Genomic DNA, 22,035 nt, shown 5'->3' on the forward strand with positions numbered 1-22,035 from the left:
AAAATTAAAAGACCCAGGTCAGCTAGCACTCAGATCTTGATTTCTTAATACCATTCTACAATAAAAGGAATGAGAGCTCCTTGGAGAACTGGCTGATTCTGGGACTAGAACAGGAAATACACCAAATGAGCCTTTAGTATCTTGTAGTGCCAGAAGACAAGGAAATGCTCAAAACCAGACAAACATGAAAAAAAAAAAAAAGTACAGTAGTAGAGCCCTGTGAAAATGATATAGGAGCCAACTGAAAGCACTTCCAGTGGCCAAAACAAGAATAATTTGAGCAACAAAATATTTTGGATTACAGTCCACAGTATAAAATAAATATCCCTGAATCCATACTGATATAAATAAATGATTGTTTAATTAAATGGGGGAGAAGAGATAAATCTGTGCAGAAGAATTCCCAGGAATTTACATAGCGAATCCGCCCTCAAGGAGGGGGAGCATAATCCCCTTGCTCCTTAGATGTGGGCTACACATAGTGACTTCTTCCCAGAGAGGACAGAGGGTTACAGAGTAGCTTTACAGTGGAGAAACTGGACAAACACTCCCTCGGCCAGGTGATCAAGGTTAACATCAACAGTGATGTCACTTTGGTACTATGTGCCCTTGCTCTGATGTAATGAAAATGTCCCTTTACCTGTGGTCTTTCTCCCCAAAACTCATAACCCTAGTCTCATCATGAGAAAAACATCAGACAAGTTCCAAGTGAGGAACGTTCTACAAAATACTGACCAGGACTCCTTAAGGTAATCAAGGTAACCACAAACAAGGAAAGTCTGAGAAACTGTCACAGACAGGAGGAGCCTTGAGAGACATGACTAAATGTAAAGTGGTGTCCTGGATGAGATTCAGGGACAGAAAGGACATCAGGTAAAAACTAAGGAAATCTGAATAAACTGTGGACTTGTATCAATATTGATGTACCTGTTACCCACCCACCTGAAGCAGGGGGGATTGTTTTAGGATGGGTCAACTCTAGTACAGCTGGTTGTCCAGAACCACATCAATTTGTGCTCTGTTCATCCATTCACTCCTTCATTCATTCAACAGATATTTATTAAGTCCATACTGTGAGAAAGACACTGGTCTTGGAGCTAAAGGTAGATGAGTGTCAAGACAGACAAGGATTTGCCCTCATGGAGCCAGATGGAGAGATAGAGAATAAATCATAACCACATATGGAATAGGTGCTATGAAGAAAACAGATGATGTAATTTGATGGGGGAGGAGGAGAGTTCCACTAAAAGATCACTTATGAACCAACCTAGAGTTACAGGAGTGCGTTAAACCTTTAAGTGACTCAATGATTTTATTGTAGACTAGAGTCAACCTTCTTGCAAAACGCTTGCTTATGTGCTATTAGTAATACAGAGAATATACAGGCTGGAATATTCTAGTTGATGGAGTCCTGTCTACTTGAATGCTTGAGATACAAGTGTACTGTTTTTTTGTTTTTTGGTTTTTTTCTTCTCAATCAACCCATTATGTAACCAGTAACCACACGGGTGCTGTAGACCCAAATACCACACAATCCCTGTCCTCCCAGGGGTGAGGCTGGGGAAACGTTCCTATAGATGAATCCTCACAAGGATTGCATAAAAGGCTAGCCATTGGGAAACAAGGAGCCATTTCTCACATCACATGCCAAACCTAATTCTAAATGGATTTTAGTGTGAAATGATGAAGCCATAAGTGATTTCTATATTGTAGCAGTGTGAAGCAGTTTTTAAGCATGACACCAAAGGCAGAAACCATAAAGGTAAGTATCTTAAAAATGAGAACTCTATGTTGCCCAAAACAACTATAAACCACATTAAAAAGCAACACTAGGGACTTCCCTGGCGGTCCAGTGGTGAGACTCTGTGCTTCCACTGCAGGGTGCGCGGGTTCCATCCCTGGTTGGGGGAACTAGGATCCCGCAGGCTGCGCGGCATGGCCAGAAAACAAAAAAAGCAACAATAAATTGGAAAAAATGGCAGAACCTAAGATAAGAGGTATATATTGTTAATACATAAAGAGCACCAGGGAAAGATGGTAGAAGAATGAACAAAAGACATCTACATGTCACAATAGAAATACAAATGACCAATAATATATGAAAATATTCAACCTCAATCACAGAAATTAAAAAATCAATAAAATCTCATTGTTTGCCTGTGAAATCGGCAAAGATTGAAAGAAAAAAGAGAAGAGCTACTAAGAAGTGGTGAACCGGGCTCCCAGCGTCGGCCTCCACTCCATGCCAGGCACCTGGCACACGCCCTGGGGATACCTGGATGGGCACTGTACCTCCCGGATCCGGAACCTCCGTGCCCTTTGACCCCGGAAGTCCGGGCGGGATGGGCGGCGCGGAGCCGGGCGCGCTTTGCGACAGAGCCGTAAAGGCGCACGCGTGGGCGCGGAGCATGGCGTTGTACGCGGCGGCGGCGGCCGTGCTGGCCGGCGTGGAGAGTCGCCAGGGCTCCCTTAAGGGGCTGGTGTACGGCAGCAGCTTCCAGGTAGCGGGGTACGGGGTTCGGAGTTCGGGCCCGGGAGGGGAGCCTGGCGGCGGCCTCCCCGGCCCGGCCCCCGCCTCACCTGTGTTCTCTCGGCCTCGCGCAGAACGTGAAACAGCTGTACGCGCTGGTGTGCGAGACGCAGCGCTACTCCACCGTGCTGGACGCCGTGATCGCCAGCGCCGGCCTCCTCCGCGCCGAGAAGAAGCTGCGGCCGCACCTGGCCAAGGTGACGGGTGGGGTGGGGTGGGATGGGGTGGGGTGGGGTGGGATGGGGTGGGGTGAGCCCCTCCTAACCCGGTCCCAGCTCCGCCACCGTGCGCGGTGTGACTCTGTCAAGTCGCTCCTCTGAAATGAGGAGGCGCAGCCGCTCGCTGGGTCATGAATTCAGGTGAGATGAACATGCTTTGCCTTCGAGCCTTGTGTGAAAGATAAAGAACGGAAGTGCAAAGTAGCGACGGTAGGGACTCTCTAAGTAAAACAAAACGGTGATGTTGACCAGGGAGGAGGGTTGGGATCCAGAGCTTTCCTGGTGAGAAGCCATGGGGAAAGGGTTCAGGACTGGGAAGCAAGGCACCAGGGTCAAATCATGTATCTGCCATTAATTTCTTGTGTGACCTTGAATAAGGTATCTCACTTTTACCTGTTACCGTCTTGACAGGTGGTCTGTTTAGCTCTTCCAGTTCCAGCACTGTGGCGTTCCAAGATATTCATGCTCAAGGTTTTCTGTCTTCCTCTCCCCATCCCCAGGTGCTAGTATATGAGTTATTGCTGGGAAGAGGCTTTAAAGGGCGCGGGGGCCGATGGAAGCCTCTGCTGGACCGGCACCAGGCAAGGCTGAAGGCCGAGTTGGCCCGGCTCAAGGTTCGCCGAGGTGTGAGCCAGAATGAGGACCTGTTGGAAGGGGGATCCAAACCTGGCCCAGGTGAGCTGGAAGGAGTTGTGGAGGTGGAGATAGCCATCGGGCCCTCAGGAGAGGGCCATCCATGTTCCTGGCCCACTCACTGCTGATGGTTTCCTAGCCTCCCAGGTGCCTCGATTTGTGCGAGTGAACACTCTGAAGACCTGCTCGGAGGATGCAGTTGATTATTTTAAGAGACAAGGTTTCTCCTACCAGGGTCGGGCTTCCAGGTGAGTTTAGAACCGTGACTGGCTGCCCTCATCTAGGAAGGAGCCTGGGGAAAGGGATCGGTGGGGAGAGAGTCAGGGTGGTGGTGACTGCGCTCAGGTTTTCTTCCTACTTTTCCAGCAGTTTCTCCATTTCCTTTCAAGGCCTGTCTTCCTTCATTCCTTTAAACAGTGGTTCTCTTGGGAGCCCTGTTTTACTGATACATTTTTCTAAATGTATCCCTCAATTTCTTCTCTGTCTCTGACTCCTACTTCTCACATGATCATTCTATCTCCCAATCTAGACTTCTCTCCTATTTTTCTACTCTCAGGTTCATGTTACTGCTTCACAGACACCACAGTCGCAGCACGTGTCAAACTAAATTCATCTTTCTTTTGAACTCTGCACTGTCTTTTTTTTAACGTTAAATTATTCATTCAAAATTTAAGATTTAAGAGAAATGCTGCCAAAACAGTGGGCTTAAATGCATTATTGGATTATTTTGCAGCATTCTTTTTTAAAATAGACATATAACACGTTATTAGTTTCAGGTGTACAATGTGATGATTTGATATTTGCACATATTGCAAAATGGTCACTAGAATAAGCCTAGTTAGCATCCGTCACCATACATAGTTGTAAATTTTTTTCCCTTTGGATGAGCACTTTTTTTTAAAAAATTTATTTGTTTGTTTGTTTGTTTGTTTATTTATTTTTGGCTGTGTTGGGTCTTCGTTTCGGTGCGAGGGCTTCCTCTAGTTGCAGCGTGCGGGGGCCACTCTTCATCGCGGTGCGCGGGCCTCTCACTATCGCGACCTCTCCTGTTGCGGAGCACAGGCTCCAGATGCGCAGGCTCAGTAGTTGTGGCTCACGGGCCGAGTTGCTCCGCGGCATGTGGGATCTTCCCAGGCCAGGGCTCGAACCCGTGTCCCCTGCATTGGCAGGCGGATTCTCAACCACTGCGCCACCAGGGAAGCCCCTGGATGAGCACTTTTAACATTTATTCTCTTAGCAGCTTTTAAATATGCAATGCAATATTAACTGTAGTCACCATGCTGTACGTTACATTCCCGGGACTTATTTTATAACTGGAAATTTGTACCCTGTGACAACCTTTACCCGTTTCGCTCACCTGTACCCCACCCCCTGTCTCTGGTGACCACAAGTCTGTTCTCTGTATTTATGACCTTGGTTTTTTGTTTTTGTTTTAGATTCCACATAAAAGTGAGATCATACAATGTATGTCTCTCTGTGTGTGACTTATTTCATTTAGCATAATGCCGTCAGGGTCCATCCATGTTGTCGCAAATGGCAAGATTTTACTCTTTTTAATGGCTAAATAATATTCTGTTGTGTATATGTATCAATTTCTTTATCCACTTCTTCCATTGATGGACGCTTATGTTATTTCCATGACTTGGCTGTTGTAAATAATGCTGCAATGAACGTGGGGATGCATGTATCTCTTTGAGTGTTTTTGTGTTCTTTGGATAAACACCCAGAAGTAGAATTGATGGATTGTATGGTAGTTCTATTTTTAATTTTTAAGGCGCCTCCATACTGTTTTCCGTAGTGGCTGCACGAATTTATGTTCTAACCAACAGTGCACAAGTGTTCCCTTTTCTCTACATCTTTGCCAACACTTGTTATGTCTTATCTTTTTGATAATAGCCATTCTAACAGGTGTGAAGTGATATTTTGGGTTTTTTTTTGTTGTTGTTGTTTTTATACAGCAGGTTCTTACTAGTTAATCTGTTTTATACATACTAGTGTATATATGTCAGTCCCAATCTCCCAATTCATCACACCACCACCCCCCTCCCCCATGCCACTTTCCCCCCTTGATGTCCATACGTTTGTTCTCTACATCTGTGTCTCAATTTCTGCCCTGCAAACTGGTTCATCTGTACCATTTTTCTAGGTTCCACATATATGTGTTAATATATGATATTTATTTTTTTTTTCTGACTTACTTCACTCTGTTTGACAGTCTCTAGATCCATCCACGTCTCTACAAATGACCCAATTTCGTTCCTTTTTATGGCTGAGTAATATTCCGTTGTATATATGTACTACACCTTCTTTATCCATTCGTCTGTCGATGGGCATTTAGGTTGCTTCCATGACCTGGCTATTGTAAATAGTGCTGCAGTGAACATTGGGGTGCATGTGTCTTTTTGAATTATGGTTTTCTCTGGGTATATGCCCAGTAGTGGGATTGCTGGATCATATGGTAATTCTATTTTTAGTTTTTTAAGAAACCTCCATACTGTTCTCCATAGTGGCTGTATCAATTTACATTCCCAACAACATTGCAAGAGAGTTCCCTTTTCTCCACACCCTCTCCAGCATTTGTTGTTTGTAGGTTTTCTGATGATGCCCATTCTAACTGGTGTGAGATGATACCTCATTGTACTTTTGATTTGCATTTCTCTAATAATTAGTGATGTTGAGCAGCTTTTCATGTGCTTCTTGGCCATCTGTATGTCTTCTTTGGAGAAATGTCTATTTAGGTCTTCTGCCCATTTTTGGATTGGGTTGTTTGTTTCTTTAATATTGAGCTGCATGAGCTGTTTGTATATTTTGGAGATTAATCCTTTGTCCGTTGATTCGTTTGCAAATATTTTCTCCCATTCTGAGGGTTGTCTATTCGTCTTGTTTATGGTTTCCTTTGCTGTGCAAAAGCTTTTAAGTTTCATTAGGTCCCATTTGTTTATTTTCGTTTTTATTTCCATTACTCTAGGAGGTGGATCAAAAAAGATCTTGCTGTGATTTATGTCAAAGAGTGTCCTTCCTATGTTTTCCTCTAAGAGTTTTATAGTGTCTGGTCTTACATTTAGGTCTCGAATCCATTTTGAGTTTATTTTTGTGTATGGTGTTAGGGCGTGTTCTAATTTCATTCTTTTACATGTAGCTGTCCAGTTTTCCCAGCACCACTTATTGAAGAGGCTGTCTTTTCTCCATCGTATATCCTTGCCTCCTTTGTCATAGATTAGTTGACCATAGGTGCGTGGGTTTATCTCTGGGCTTTCTATCTTGTTCCATTGATCTATGTTTCTGTTTTTGTGCCAGTACCATATTGTTTTGATTACTGTAGCTTTGTATTATAGTCTGAAGTCAGGGAGTCTGATTCTTCCAGCTCCGTTTTTTTCCTTCAAGACTGCTTTGGCTATTCGGGGTCTTTTGTGTCTCCATACAAATTTTAAGACTTTTTGTTCTAGTTCCGTAAAAAATGCCATTGGTAATTTGATAGGGATTGCATTGAATCTGTAGATTGCTTTGGGTAGTATAGTCATTTTCACAATATTGATTCTTCCAATCCAAGAACATGGTATATCTCTCCATCTGTTGGTATCATCTTTAATTTCTTTCATCAGTGTCTTATAGTTTTCTGCATACAGGTCTTTTGTCTCTCTAGGTAGGTTTATTCCTAGGTATTTTATTCTTTTTGTTGCAGTGGTAAATGGGAGTGTTTCCTTAATTTCTCTTTCAGACTTTTCACCATTAGTGTATAGGAATGCAGGAGATTTCTGTGCATTAATTTCGTATCCTGCTACTTTACCAAATTCATTGATTAGCTCTAGTAGTTTTCTGGTGGCATTTTCAGGATTCTCTATGTATAGTATAATGTCATCTGGAAACAGTGACAGTTTTACTTCTTCTTTTCCAATTTGTATTTCTTTTATTTCTTTTTCTTCTCTGATTGCCGTGGCTAGGACTTCCAAAACTATGTTGAATAATAGTGGCAAGAGTGGACATCCTTGTCTTGTTCCTGATCTTAGAGGAAATGCTTTCAGTTTTTCACCATTGAGAATGATGTTTGCTGTGGGTTTGTCCTATATGGCCTTTATTATGTTGAGGTAGGTTCCCTCTATGCCCACTTTCTGGAGAGTTTTTGTCATAAATGGGTGTTGAATTTTGTCAAAAGCTTTTTCTGCATTTATTGAGATGATCATATGGTTTTTATGCTTCAGTTTGTTAATATGGTGTATCACATTGATTGATTTGCGTATATTGAAGAATCCTTGCATCCCTGGGATAAATCCCACTTGATCATGGTGTATGATCCTTTTAATGTGCTGTTGGATTCTGTTTGCTAGTATTTTGTTGAGGATTTTTGCATCTATATTCATCAGTGATATTGGTCTGTAATTTTCTTTTTTTGTAGTATCTTTGTCTGGTTTGGTATCAGGGTGATGGTGGCCTCATAGAATGAGTTTGGGAGTGTTCCTTCCTCTGCAATTTTTTGGAAGAGTTTGAGAAGGATGGGTGTTAACTCTTCTCTAAATGTTTGATAGAATTCACCTGTGAAGCCATCTGGTCCTGGACTTTTGTTTGTTGCAAGATTTTTAAGCACAGTTTCAATTTCATTACTTGTGATTGGTCTGTTCATATTTTCTATTCCTGGTTCAGTCTTGGAAGGTTATACCTTTCTAAGAATTTGTCCATTTCTTCTAGGTTGTCCATTTTATTGGCATAGAGTTGCTTGTAGTAGTCTCTTAGGATGCTTTGTATTTCTGCGGCGTCTGTTGTAACTTCTCCTTTTCATTTCTAATTTTTTTGAGTCCTCTCCCTCTTTTTCTTGATGAGTGTGGCTAATGGTTTATCAATTTTGTTTATCTTCTCAAAGAACCAGCTTTTAGTTTTATTGATCTTTGCTATTGTTTTCTTTGTTTCTATTTCATTTATTTCTGCTCTGATCTTTATGATTTCTTTCCTTTTGCTAACTTTGGGTTTTGTTTGTTCTTCTTTCTCTAGTTCCTTTAGGTGTAAGGTTAGATTGTTTATTTGAGATTTTCCTTGTTTCTTGAGGTAGGCTTGTATAGCTATAAACTTCCCTCTTAGAAATGCTTTTACTGCATCCCATAGGTTTTGGATCATCGTGTTTTCATTGTCATTTGTCTCTAGGTACTTTTTGATTTCCTCTTTGGTTTCTTCAGTGATCTCTTGGTTATTTAGTAATGTATTGTTTAGCCTCCATGTGTTTGTGTTTTTTACTTTTTTTTCTCTAATTCATTTCTAATCTCATAGCATTGTGGTCAGAAAAGATGCTTGATATGATTTCAGTTTTCTTAAATTTACTGAGGCTTGTTTTGTGACTCAAGATGTGATCTATCCTGGAGAATGTTCCATGTGCACTTGAGAAAAAATTGTAATCTGCTGTTTTTGGATGGAATGTCCTATAAATATCAATTAAATCTATCTGGTCTGTTGTGTCATTTAAAGCTTCTGTTTCCTTATTTATTTTCATTTTGGATGATCTGTCCATTGGTGTAAGTGAGGTGTTAAAGTCCCCCACTATTATTGTGTTACTGTCGACTTCCTCTTTTATAGCTGTTAGCAACTGCCTTATGTATTGAGGTGCTTCTATGTTGGGTGCATATATATTTATAATTGTTATCTCTTCTTCTTGGATTGATTCCTTGATCATTATGTAGTGTCCTTCCTTGTCTCTTGTAACATTCTTTATTTTAAAGTCTATTTTATCTGATATGAGTATTGCTACTCCAGCTTTCTTTTGATTTCCATTTGCATGGCATATCTTTTTCCATCCCCTCACTTTCATTCTGTATGTGTCCCTAGGTCTGAAGCGGGTCTCTTGTAGACAGCATATGTATGGGTCTTGCTTTTGTATCCATTCATCAAGCCTGTGTCTTTTGGTTGGAGCATTTAATCCATTCACGTTTAAGGTAATTATTGATATGTATGTTCCTATGACCATTTTCTTAATTGTTTTGGGTTTGTTTTTGTAGGTCCTTTTCTTCTCTTGTGTTTCCCACTTAGAGAAGTTCCTTTAGCATTTGTTGTAGAGCTGGTTTGGTGGTGCTGAATTCTCTTAGCTTTTGCTTGTCTGTAAAGCTTTTGATTTCTCTGTTGTCGAATCTGAATGAGATCCCTGTTGGGTAGAGTAATCTTGGTTGTAGGTTCTTCCCTTTCATCATTTTAAGTATATCATGCCACTCCCTTCTGGCTTGTAGAGTTTCTGCTGAGAAATCAGCTGTTAACCTTATGGGAGTTCCCTTGTATGTTATTTGTCATTTTTCCCTTGCTGCTTTCAATAATTTTTCTTTGTCTTTAATTTTTGCCAGTTTGATTACTATGTGTCTCGGCGTGTTTCTCCTCGGGTTTAGCCTGTATGGGACTCGCTGTGCTTCCTGGACTTGGGTGGCTATTTCCTTTCCCATGTTAGGGAATTTTTCAACTATAATCTCTTCAAATATTTTCTCTGGTCCTTTCTCTCTCTCTTCTCCTTCTGGGACCCCTATAATGCGAATGTTGTTGCGTTTAATGTTGTCCCAGAGGTCTCTTAGGCTGTCTTCATTTCTTTTCATTCTTTTTTTTTTTATTCTGTTCTGCAGCAGTGAATTCCACCATTCTGTCTTCCAGGTCACTTATCCGTTCTTCTGCCTCAGTTATTCTGCTATTGATTCCTTCTAGTGTAGTTTTCATTTCAGTTATTGTATTGTTCGTCTCTGTTTGTTTGTTCTTTAATTCTTCTAGGTCTTTGTTAAACATTTCTTGCATCTTCTCGATCTTTGTCTCCATTCTTTTTCCGAGGTCCTGGATCATCTTTACTATCATTATTCTGAATTCTTTTTCTGAAAGGTTGCCTATCTCCACTTCAGTTAGTTGTTTTTCTGGGGTTTTATCTTGTTCCTTTATCTGGTACATAGTCCTCTGCCTTTTCATCTTGTCTATCTTTCCGTGAATGTGGTTTTTGTTCCACAGGCTGCAGGATTGTAGTTCTTTTTGCTTCTGCTGTCTGCCCTCTGGTGGATGAGGCTATCTAAGAGGCTTGTGTAAGTTTCCTGATGGGAGCGACTGGTGGTGCATAGAGCTGACTGTTGCTCTGGTGGGCAGAGCTCAGTAACACTTTAATCCACTTGACTGCTGATGGGTGGGGCTGGGTTCCTTCCCTGTTGGTTGTTTGGCCTGAGGCAACTCAATACTGGAGTCTACCTGGGCTCTTTGGTGGGGCTAATGACAGACTCTGGGAGGGCTCAGGCCAAGGATTACTTCCCAGAACTTCTGCTGCCAGTGTCCTTGTCCCCACGGTGAGCCACAGCCACCCCCCGCCTCTGCAGGAGACCCTCCAACACTAGCAGGTAGGTCTGGTTCAGTCTCCTATGGGGTCACTGCTCCTTCCCCTGGGTCCCGATGCACACACTACTTTGTGTGTGCCCTCCAAGTGTGGAGTCTCTTCTTTTCCCCAGTCCTGTCGAAGTCCTGCAGTCAAATCCCACTAGGCTTCAAAGTCTGATTCTCTAGGAATTCCTCCTCCCGTTGCTGGACACCCAGGTTGGGAACCCTGACATGGGGCTCAGAACCTTCACTCCAGTGGGTGGACTTCTGTGGTATAAGTGTCCTCCAGTCTGTGAGTCACCCACCCAGCAGTTATGGGATTTGATTTTACTGTGATTGCGCCCCTCCTACCATCTCATTGTGGCTTCTCCTTTGTCTTTGGATGTGGGGTATCTTTTCTGGTGAGTTCCAGTGTCTTCCTGTTGATGATTGTCCAGCAGCTATTTGTGATTCTGGTGTTCTCACAAGAGGGAGTGAGAGCACGTCCTTCTACTCCACCACCTTAGTTCCTCTCCGATATTTTGGTTTTGATTTGCATTTCCCTGATGATTAGTGATGTAGAATATCTTTTCACATATGTTGGAGGACAGAGGGAACAAAAAGCGCCCACCGAACTGAGAAGGCATCTTGAGACTGAAAACGAGGCAGGCAGCTCCAGATAATCAATGGATCAGTTTATTATAGGGTAACTTACTCACAAGATGGGATCTGGATCAGGCAGACAACAATCCGGGAGCATTCATACCTGTACTGTGCACCACTGAGGGGCCATTGGGACAATTTTATAGTTAACTTAGGGTATGGGGGTAGGTGCTTGGAGGCAGGACGTGCGTTCTTACGTCAAGATTTATGAACGGGTAACTAGTCCTGTGGGCACTGGGAATATGTCAGTGAAGGTTTTCATCACTGGGGACTCACAGAGCACGGAGGCCACCTGGTCCTAATGATTATTAACACTATTGACTACAAAGGCCTTGATGACATAGAAGTGATTTACTGCACAGTACAGTTCTGGGTAGGATCAGCCGAAGGACAGGAGAAACTGTAAGGGCCCAAGATTGTGGCAGTTATGTTAACCGCCATCTTCTCCACCCCTGACATCTTGACGGCCTGTATAATCTTGTCCTTCATTTTTCTGCATAGACCCTAGGACTAGATATCGAGAGGTGGCTTTTGTATCCCTAGCCCAAAGCAACAGTATGAGAAGTAGCAAGAACAAAGGGTTCCTAATAAACAAAAGTATACTAGGAACTATGGTTCTCCATTTACCTGGGAGAGAAGTAAGCCAGTGGGTAAAGCATCAGCAAAGGGGATTTCATCCATTCGATTAATGACTGTTTTCATATGGGAGTGTTAATCAGTTATGTTGGATTCACGTGAAGGTGTAAATGCAGCATTCCTGCCCAGTTAAGGTGCATGTCCTTCCCTGTGAGGCTGTCAGCATATCTAAGGCCATATGGTTTTGTAGCACCACCTTTCTCGTTTGAGTGGTTTCCTGGTTTCACGGAGAGATGGGAGTCATTCAAAGCTGATGGGGTAAATTGCTAACACCTGTGTTTCTAGTTTAGCACTTACACTGGTTTTCTCGTTTTTCTGCCATTCCCACCATGACATACTATGATGGGCCCACCACCTGGACTTAATAGCAGGAAGGTTATAGGGAACTCCTGGTAAAGAGGTGTATGTACGGCCCAGAAGGGAAGGTGCATTGGCCTGTTCACTCATAGGGCAAGTAAGGCCACAAATAAGCTCCACATTTCCAGATCCCTTGTTTGGGAGCCGTGAAGTCGCCTGTTCTGTAGGAAGCTGCTTCCGTTCCTGTCCATTCATCATTTGATATGTTGTGAGTTCCTCAGCAGACTTAAAAGGGAAGCCCCCCATATGTCTGTGATTTGTTTGGGTGTGGTTGGTCCTTCCTATGCAGGTGGGGGCTCTGGACATCAAGACTCTGTGTGCAGCTCCCAGCCACACTAAGCCATCCCAATATAAGCTGTGGTAATCCAGGGATTACTTGACCGGTTTTGCACCAGGGAAAAAACATATTGTTTAGAGTCACTATAATCAAAAAGAACTTTCATGTATAGGAACCGGATCACCAAGGGGATTTTTGGTCACCAAGCCATTGTTCCGTTCTGTGGGACAGATGAACTGTCCACAGCATCTCCTCTGCATTGGAGACAGGCCGCAGACCCAGCACTCAGAGCGATTGTGGACCTTCGCATATGTTGAGGCCCAGGAGAGGAGGACATTTCCGGTAACCAGATCCAGGGAGTCTATGAGGCAAACACTATGAGTGATAAGACAGATGTTTTAGGGGTGAAAGGTAGGCAGATCCTCATTTGTGAGTAGCACTGTAGCTGTTTGATCACCATTGGCCAAAACCACCCCTGGTTTTGGCCTTTTTCCTGGCAGGTGGTATGACGTATTTTGTCCTTTAATGTCTTCAGTACCTGGGGCCTCAGCAGGAACCCACATGAGCAAACCCACTTCAGATCATTGTGCTAATGCTTTGGAGAGGAGATTTGGGTCTGAGTGGGGCCCATTCCCATATAAAAGGCCTGATTGAAGGAAGGCAATACCCAGGCAAGTCCCATGCCCCAAGGGATTAGGATACCAAGCCACCTGGGAGGGGGAGGCCAATTTAAATGCTAATGAATTACAGTAACACTAGGTCAGAGGTCCTGTGGCAGTGGCGAAAGGACCTTCCTACAGGGTAGGCTTAAGGCCTCCCTTCTGAGCCTGCACTCTCAGGCTCTTGGCTTCTGGTCAGGTAGCCATTCATCTGCAGGTTGTCATCCTGGGGGCAGCATTTAATCGTCTGATAGTTTCAGACCTCAACGTGGAGGGGGTGGGGAGGGACCAACCTCTTCACGTGCAGTCAGGAGATGGGGCTTTTAACGTGGCTTCTGACATGTCGTTGACATGCTCTATAAGGCCAGCCGCGGTGGGATTGTATGGTAGATGGAAAATTCAAAGTATTTCTCGGGGTTTCTGCCCACTCTTGTATTTCACGTCCAGTGAAATGATTCCTTGTTCGTGTCAGTTTGGGCTGGTGTTCCATACATAACTTCCAATTTTGACAGGCCTTTGATTGTTGCAGCCTAGTAGGTTTTCTTACTGGTAAAGGTTTGCATCAATCCAGTGGCTGTGTCAGCACAGGTTGGAGTATATTTATGTCCTTCTGACACTGGCAAAGGCCCTATGTAGTCCGCTTGTCATCTGGTAACTGGACGGTCAGAGAGTCCAGTGTACCCTGGGGTGTGTCGAAGAGGGTGGCACTTCAAAGGACACTGAGGGCCATCCTTATCTGTGACTCGGAGGTCCGTGTATTGGAGAGGCAAATGCCACTTTTTTACTATTTCCCAAGTTTTGGGGCCTCTGTGTCCCGACTTTCGATGGAGCCAGTCCGCCATGTCAGAGGGGGTCTGTAATTCTTCCAGCAACAAAGCTCTTGCTAATGCAGCTGCTTCGTGATGACCAGACCGAGTTGACGAGTGCCATAAGGTCACGCTGGCACCTGGTTGCGTGCAGGCAGTCCAAATATCAGCCCTCAATTCAGCCCCCCACAGAGGTTTATTTAATATTTTCCGATTATTTTTATGCCAGGTGGCAAGCTTGAGGGGCATGGGTTTGTGGGTAATCACCAGCCACGCGGCTCTGGGTTATGCCCACTGACTACTTTGTTCAGTCCCTTGAACCAGATGACATCCGGAGCCAAACAAACAGCTGTGGAGGACCACCGAGTGGCTCGGCCCTACAGCTGACATCGTGTATCATGTATTAGCAGGGAACATCCCGGTATCTCCCGGTACCTGTGGTAGAGGGGGTGCAGCAGGTGATGTTGCGGGGGTCTTTGGTGGGTTGCTGTAGGTCACCGGCCCTAATCAGGCATGCACCTCCCGGGAGAGGGTGCTTTTCTGCTGAAGGTAGCCTTGCACTTTGTAAGGTGCTCAGTCGCACACAGGCAGGAATTCTGTATGTCAGCCGGTAGGTCGGTGGTCAGACCCTTGGTTTGTTGTAAGGCTAGATAAACTGCTGACAGTTGTTTTTCTTTAGGACCATACCGGTTCTCTGCCCCTTTCCGTTATTGAGACCAAACTCCTAGCGGGACTTATTTCCCATTTTGTTGCTGCCAGAGCCTCCACCCAAACCCATCTGGATATATACTTAAATCCAATTTGCAACTTGCATCTGGCATTAACACCCTCAGTCCTTGGACAATCAGCTTGGCCTTTGCAGAAGCCTCTTGTGGGGTATTCCAGTCCCAGATTGTTCTCTTTTTCATTAAAGCATATAGTGGTTTTAATATCTGGGCAAGGTGGGGAATAGAAGGGTGCCAGTACCCTAGCAGACCTATAAAGACCTGTAGTTCTTTTACATATCAGGGCATGGGATACACCTGTGTTTTATCAAAACAGCCTCAGGCATCACTTTACTCTTGCCAGACCAGGTAACTCCTAAGAGCTTTACTGACTGTCTCCGTCTTTGCACCTTGTTGGCGTCTGCCTCCCATCCCTGTGCTTTTAAATGTTCCTGAAGAGGCGTAGTGGCTTGGGGAAGAGAGCGCAAGACATCACAGCTTGACATGTCATCGATGTAATGATAGAGAACTAAAGAGGGAGGGAAAGCACAGTTTTCCAAATCCCAGGCCACCATCCCATGACATACAGCAGGACTATGCAGACAACCTTGGGGTAAGACAGTAAAAGTCTGTTGTCTCCCATCCCACGTGAAGGCGAACTGGTCCCGGGACTCCTTATCTAAGGGTGTGCTGAAAAAGGTATTAGACAAACCTAAGACACAGTGATCTGTCTAAAGGGAAGAGGAATTGGATCCAGGAGTTGGGCTGTTTGGAACTGCTGCATAGATAGGGGGGCGTTGCCTTGTTTAATTCTCTGTAATCTACTATCATGCGCCAGGTTTGGTTTTTCCACCAGCCACATGGGGCTATTTAGCGGGCTTTGTGCCGGTCTTTTAACCTCCACCTTCCCTAATTCCTTGACGGTAGCTGTTATTTTTTCCTGTCCCCCAGGTAGGTGGTATTGTTTTATTGCCACCACTCTCCATGGGATAGGCAACTTTACAGGGTCCCGTTTACCGTGATCCACCATTGCAGGCTTGACTGCTCGGATCCGTAAGTGGAACTCGCTCATGGTGGTTATGAGGTCCAGGTCCTGTAGGGCATCCACACCCAAAATATACTCAGGTGTGGGGAAAATATAAACCAGAAAGGGACGAGCAGGGTCCGGGGGGTGGGGGGTCTTCCAGTTTGTAAATACAGGCTCACTTGTTTCATCCTCACCTCTGGCCTCCATATCCATCAGTGGCTCGTTATTTCCCCTTGGAACTTGGATGGATTCCCATAAATCAGGGTGCACTTGGCACAGTGTCTGTTAAAGCCAGGACAGTCTGTTTATTGGTGCGGGACTAATAAATAGTTCAATATGGGACCTCCAGTTGCCCCCTGTGGCCCGCACCAAGGAGCAACCTTGACTTCACCCCTAACCCCTAGGAGTGGGGGGTATGCACCCCTGTTCTTTATCTTCCTGCCCCTGTGGAGCATAGGCTTAAGCCTGTTCCTCTTTTTCTTTTGCTGTCAGAAGAGTAATGCTTTCCATGAGGTTAAAAGGATCGGATTAGGTTATCTATATTCTCCTTAGGGGTTCCACTAATACCAGGTCTTGCCATAATTGTGGGAAATTCTAGTTGGGCCCCTTTGTTTAGTTTCCTCACTTTTTAGTTTTTTTCTCTTTGCCTTTATCTCCCCTTCTATTTCCCTTATGCCAGATCTTTTCAGTTTTGCTTAGATCAGCTATCATGGCCACCCCGTCTGAATGAGTCGATTAACCATTGGGGCCAAAACTGAAACTAAGGTCCCGTACCAAGCTCCTAGAGTAGACTGCAGGATACCATCCTTTATGCCTGTTGTAAATAACTCCTCATCAAGTTCTCGGAAATTAGGAGCATAGATAGCATGCTTTGTTCCCAATTCCCCTCGCTATTTCTTGTAACTCTTGCGTAGATGCCCATCTTCAGGGTGGGGACGGCACATCCCCCTCATTTGGCCCAGCCTTGTGTATACCTGCACGTATCTAGTCAATCAAGGTGGCTATAGCCACCCTTGGGTTTCTCGCAACCCAGCCGCATACAGATGTTGCTGGAGGGTGGGCTGTGCTGTGACCAAGGCCATTTTTGACATTTCTGACTCATTTAACATAATACCATTTCTACCAGTATCCCATGAGCAGAGCACCCAGGCTGCAATTCCTTTCCTACTCTTTTGTTTAAACCTGCCAGTGAATTCTAACTCAGTGGAGAAATATCCCCACACAGTTGTGTCTTGGCTTCTAGGGATCTCCTCTCGGTTATCTCCTGGCTCCCTAGTGGCCTGTGTTGTAGTTTGGAGCAGAGGTTGTGCCTGCAGGTCTTCCTCCTCTAGAGTTATGTCCACATCTTCTGACATGTAGTTATCCCAAGGATCCCACCTCTTGGAGTCCCAGTTCTCCTGTGAAAAGGTCCTCACGTTTGAATGGAGCAGCCTGTGGCCCTGCATTTTAGGCATCTTACGTGTTATCACTTCAACATGTTCTTCCTGTTGTATTTTCTTTAACATATATCTGAAGTGGTGGAACATGCCATCTGGACATCCCTTTCTAATGCCAGCGCCTCTTTAGTCTTCTTTAGTTCCTTGTTGAGCTGTAATTCTTTTTCTGTGCCAATCCTTAGAGCGCATAACAAAGGTCATGCAATGCAATAGCTTACATTGTTTTTCCACTTTTTGCTTTCCCACCGCTTCAGTTGATATATCTAATAAACCCTTTGGTGTTTTGGGGGCATCCCTGTACTCACACACTGGCTGGAAGTGTTCCCTAAGCCTAGCCAAATCACTGCACGTGGAAGTGGCTGGCCAGACTGGGATTTCCCCTACCATCAATGGGCTTTACTGCCCCTTTACCCATTCCTGTGTCGTTTTCAGTTTCCTGACTGGCTTGCCAATTGTTGGAGGATGGAGGGAATGAAAAGTGCCCACTGAACTGAGAAGGCATCTTGAGGCCAAAAAATGAGGCCGGCAGGTCTAGATAATCAATGGATCAGTTTATTATAGGGTAACTTACAGGGTGGGATTGGTCAGACAACAATCTGGAAGCATTCGTTGCTGCACTCTGCACAGCAGAGGGGCCAATGGGACAATTTTATAGTTAACCTAGGGTATGCGGGTAGGTCCTTGGAAACAGGGCGTGCATTCCTAAGTCAAGATTTATAAATCGGTAACGAGTCTCACGGGTGCTGGGAATACACCAGCGAAGGTTTTCATCATTGTTTGGGGACTAACAGAGCATAGAGGCCACCTGGTCCTAATGATTATTAAACACTATCTATTAACTACAAAGCCCTTGACGGCAGAGAAGATTTACTGCACAGTACAGTCCTGAGTAGAGTCAGCAGGACAGGAGAAACTGTCCTGACTTATGATGGTGTCACTTATGCTAACAACCATACAGTGTACCTGTTGGCCATCTGTATGTCTTCTTTGGAAAAATGTCTCTTTAGAGGCTCTGCCCATTTTTTAATTGGGTGTTTTTTATAAACTATTGAGTTGTATGAGTTCACTGTGTATTTTGGATATTAAGCCCTTATCAGATATATGATTTGCAAATATTTTCCCCCATTCCATAGATTGCCTTTTCATTTTGTTGATGGTTTCCTTTGCTGTGCAGAAGCTTTGAGGTAGTGTCACTTGGTTTTTGTGTTTGTTTGTTTTGTTTGCTTTTGTTGCCTTTGCTTTTGGTGTCAAATCCAAGAAATCATTGCCAAGAATGATGTAAAGGAGCTTACACTTGTTTTCTTCTAGGCGTTTTATGGTTTCAGGTTTTACATACAAGTCTTTTATTTTCCTTTCAGTTTTATTGAGATGTGATTGACATACAGCACAGTAGAAGTCTGAGGTGTACAGCATAATGATTTCACTTATATACATCATGAAATGATGACCACAGCAAGTTTAGTGAACATCTATCATCTCACATAGATACAGAATGAAAGAGATGGAAAAGAAATATATTTTTCCTTGTGATGAGAACTCTTAGGATTTATTCTCTTAACAACTTTCATATATCACATATATCAGTATTAATTATATTTATCATGGTGTATGTTACGTTCCTAATACTTTATTTATTGTATAACTGGAAGTTTGTACCTTTTGACTACCTTCATCCAGTTCCCCCTCATCTCTGGTAACCGCAAATCTGATCTCATTTTCTATGAGTTGGTTTGTTTGTTTTTGAAGTATAATTGACCTATAACACTGTTAATTCATGTTACACAGCATAGTGATTTGATATTTCTATACATTTCAAAACGATCACAATTGATAAGTCTAGTTACCATCCATCACCATACAAAGATATTACATAGTTATTGACTATATTCTCCATACTGTACCTTTCATACCCATGACTCATTTTTTAAAAAAATTTATTTATTTAATTTATTTATTTTTGGCTGCATTGGGTCTTCGTTGCTGCGCGCGGGCTTTCTCTAGTTGCAGCAAGCAGGGGCTACTCTTCGTTGCAGTGCACGGGCTTCTCATTGCAGTGGTTTCTCTTGTTGTGGAGCATGGGCTCTAGGCACGCGGGCCTCAGTAGTTGTGGCTTGTGGGCTCTAAAGCACAGGCTCAGTAGTTGTGGCACACAAGCTTAGTTGCACCGCGGCGTGTGGGATCTTCCCGGACCAGGGCTTGAACCCGTGTCCCCTGCATTGGCAGGCGGATTCTTAACCACTGTGCTACCAGGGAAGACCGACTCATTTTTTTTGTAACTGGAAGCTTGTACCTCTTAATCTCCCTCACCTATTTCTCTCCTCCCTGCCACCCTCCTCCCCTCTGGCAATCACCTGTTCTCGGTATCTGTAACTCTGTTTCTGTTTTGTTATGTTTATTCATTTGGTTTTTTTCCTACATTCCACATATAAGTGAAATCATATAGTATTTTTCTTTCTCTGTCTGACTTATTTCACTTAGTATAATAACCCCTAGGTCCATCCATGTTGTCAACAAATGGCAAGATTTCATTCTTTTTTTTTTTTTAAACATCTTTATTGAAGTATAATTGCTTTACAATGGTGTGCTAGCTTCTGCTTTACAACAAAGTGAATCAGTTACACATATACATATGTTGCCATATCTCTTCCCTCTTGCATCTCCCTCCCTCCCACCCTCCCTATCCCACCCCTCTAGGTGGTCACAAAGCACCGAGCTGATCTCCCTGTGCTATGCGGCTGCTTCCCACTAGTTATCTATTTTACATTTGGTAGTGTATATATGTCCATGACACTCTCTCACCCTGTCACATCTCACCCCTCCCCCTCCCCATATCCTCAAGTCCATTCTCTAGTAGGTCTGTGTCTTTATTCCCATCTTGCCACTAGGTTCTTCATGACCTCTTTTTTTTTTTTTTTTCCCTTAGATTCCATATATATGTGTTAGCATACTGTATTTGTTTTTCTCTTTCTGACTTACTTCACTCTGTATGACAGACTCTAACTCCATCCACCTCATTACAAACACCTCCATTTCATTTCTTTTTATGGCTGAGTAATATTCCATTGTATATATGTGCCACATCTTCTTTATCCATTCATCCGATGATGGACACCTAGGTTGCTTCCATGTCCTGGCTATTGTAAACAGAGCTGCAATGAATATTTTGGTACATGACTCTTTCTGAATTATGGTTTTCTCAGGGTATATGCCCAGTAGTGGGATTGCTGGGTCATATGGTAGTTCTATTTTTAGTTTTTTAAGGAACCTCCATACTGTTCTCCATAGTGGCTGTATCAATTTACATTCCCACCAACAGTGCAAGAGTGTTCCCTTTTCTCCACACCCTCTCCAGCATTTATTGTTTCTAGATTTTTTGATGATGGCCATTCTGACCGGTGTGAGATGATACCTCATTGTAGTTTTGATTTGCATTTCTCTAATGATTAATGATGTTGAGCATTCTTTCATGTGTCTGTTGGCAATCTGTATCTCTTCTTTGGAGAAATGTCTATTTAGGTCTTCTGCCCATTTTTGGATTGGGTTGTTGGTTTTTTTGTTATTGAGCTGCATGAGCTGCTTGTAAATCTTGGAGATTAATCCTTTGTCCGTTGCTTCATTTGCAAATATTTTCTCCCATTCTGAGGGTTGTCTTTTGGTCTTGTTTATGGTTTCCTTTGCTGTGCAAAAGCTTTTAAGTTTCATTAGGTCCCATTTGTTTATTTGTGTTTTTATTTCCATTTCTCTAGGACCTGGGTCAAAAAGGATCTTGCTGTGACTTATGTCATACAGTGTTCTGCCTATGTTTTCCTCTAAGAGTTTGATAGTGTCTGGCCTTACACTTAGGTCTTTAATCCATTTTGAGTTTATTTTTGTGTATGGTGTTAGGGAGTGTTCTAATTTCATACTTTTACATGTACCTGTCCAATTTTCCCAGCACCACTTATTGAAGAGGCTGTCTTTTCTCCACTGTATATGCTTGCCTCCTTTATCAAAGATAAGGTGACCATATGTGCGTGGGCTTATCTCTGGGCTTTCTATCCTGTTCCATTGATCTATATTTCTGTTTTTGTGCCAGTACCAAACTGTCTTGATTACTGTAGCTTTGTAATAGAGTCTGAAGTCAGGGAGCCTGATTCCTCCAGCTCCATTTTTCGTTCTCAAGATTGCTTTGGCTATTCGGGGTCTTTTGTGTTTCCATACAAATTGTGAAATTTTTTGTTCTAGTTCTGTGAAAAATGCCAGTGGTAGTTTGATAGGGATTGCATTGAATCTGTAGATTGCTTTGGGTAGCAGAGTCATTTTCACAATGTTGATTCTTCCAATCCAAGAACATGGTATATCTCTCCATCTATTTGTATCATCTTTAATTTCTTTCATCAGTGTCCTATAATTTTCTGCATACAGGTCTTTTGTCTCCTTAGGTAGGTTTATTCCTAGGTATTTTATTCTTTTTGTTGCAATGGTAAACGGGAGTGTTTTCTTAATTTCACTTTCAGATTTTTCATCATTAGTATACAGGAATGCAAGAGATTTCTGTGCATTAATTTTGTATCCTGCTACTTTACCAAATTCATTGATTAGCTCTAGTAGTTTTCTGGTAGCATCTTTTGGATTCTCTATGTATAGTATCATGTCATCTGCAAACAGTGACAGCTTTACTTCTTCTTTTCCGATTTGGATTCCTTTTATTTCTTTTTCGTCTCTGATTGCTGTGGCTAACACTTCCAAAACTATGTTGAATAATAGTGGTGAGAGTGGGCAACCTTGTCTTGTTCCTGATCTTAGTGGAAATGGTTTCAGTT

General features: G+C 43.3%; 1 protein-coding gene across 1 annotated transcript in view; it reads left to right on the forward strand.

The window, feature by feature from the left end:
• The first annotated feature begins 2,390 nt into the window (after nt 1–2,390).
• Nucleotides 2,391–22,035, forward strand: part of NSUN5 (NOP2/Sun RNA methyltransferase 5) — a 39,262-nt gene continuing 19,617 nt past the window's right edge. Inside the window, exons 1-4 of the mRNA XM_061210138.1 lie at nt 2,391–2,501; nt 2,605–2,727; nt 3,249–3,423; nt 3,521–3,629. Coding sequence (XP_061066121.1) covers nt 2,409–2,501; nt 2,605–2,727; nt 3,249–3,423; nt 3,521–3,629 — 500 coding nt within the window. The 5' untranslated portion in view covers nt 2,391–2,408. The remainder of the gene's footprint in view (nt 2,502–2,604; nt 2,728–3,248; nt 3,424–3,520; nt 3,630–22,035) is intronic.

The sequence above is a fragment of the Eubalaena glacialis genome, chromosome 13, assembly GCF_028564815.1.
Source record: "Eubalaena glacialis isolate mEubGla1 chromosome 13, mEubGla1.1.hap2.+ XY, whole genome shotgun sequence".
NCBI lineage: Eukaryota > Metazoa > Chordata > Mammalia > Artiodactyla > Balaenidae > Eubalaena > Eubalaena glacialis.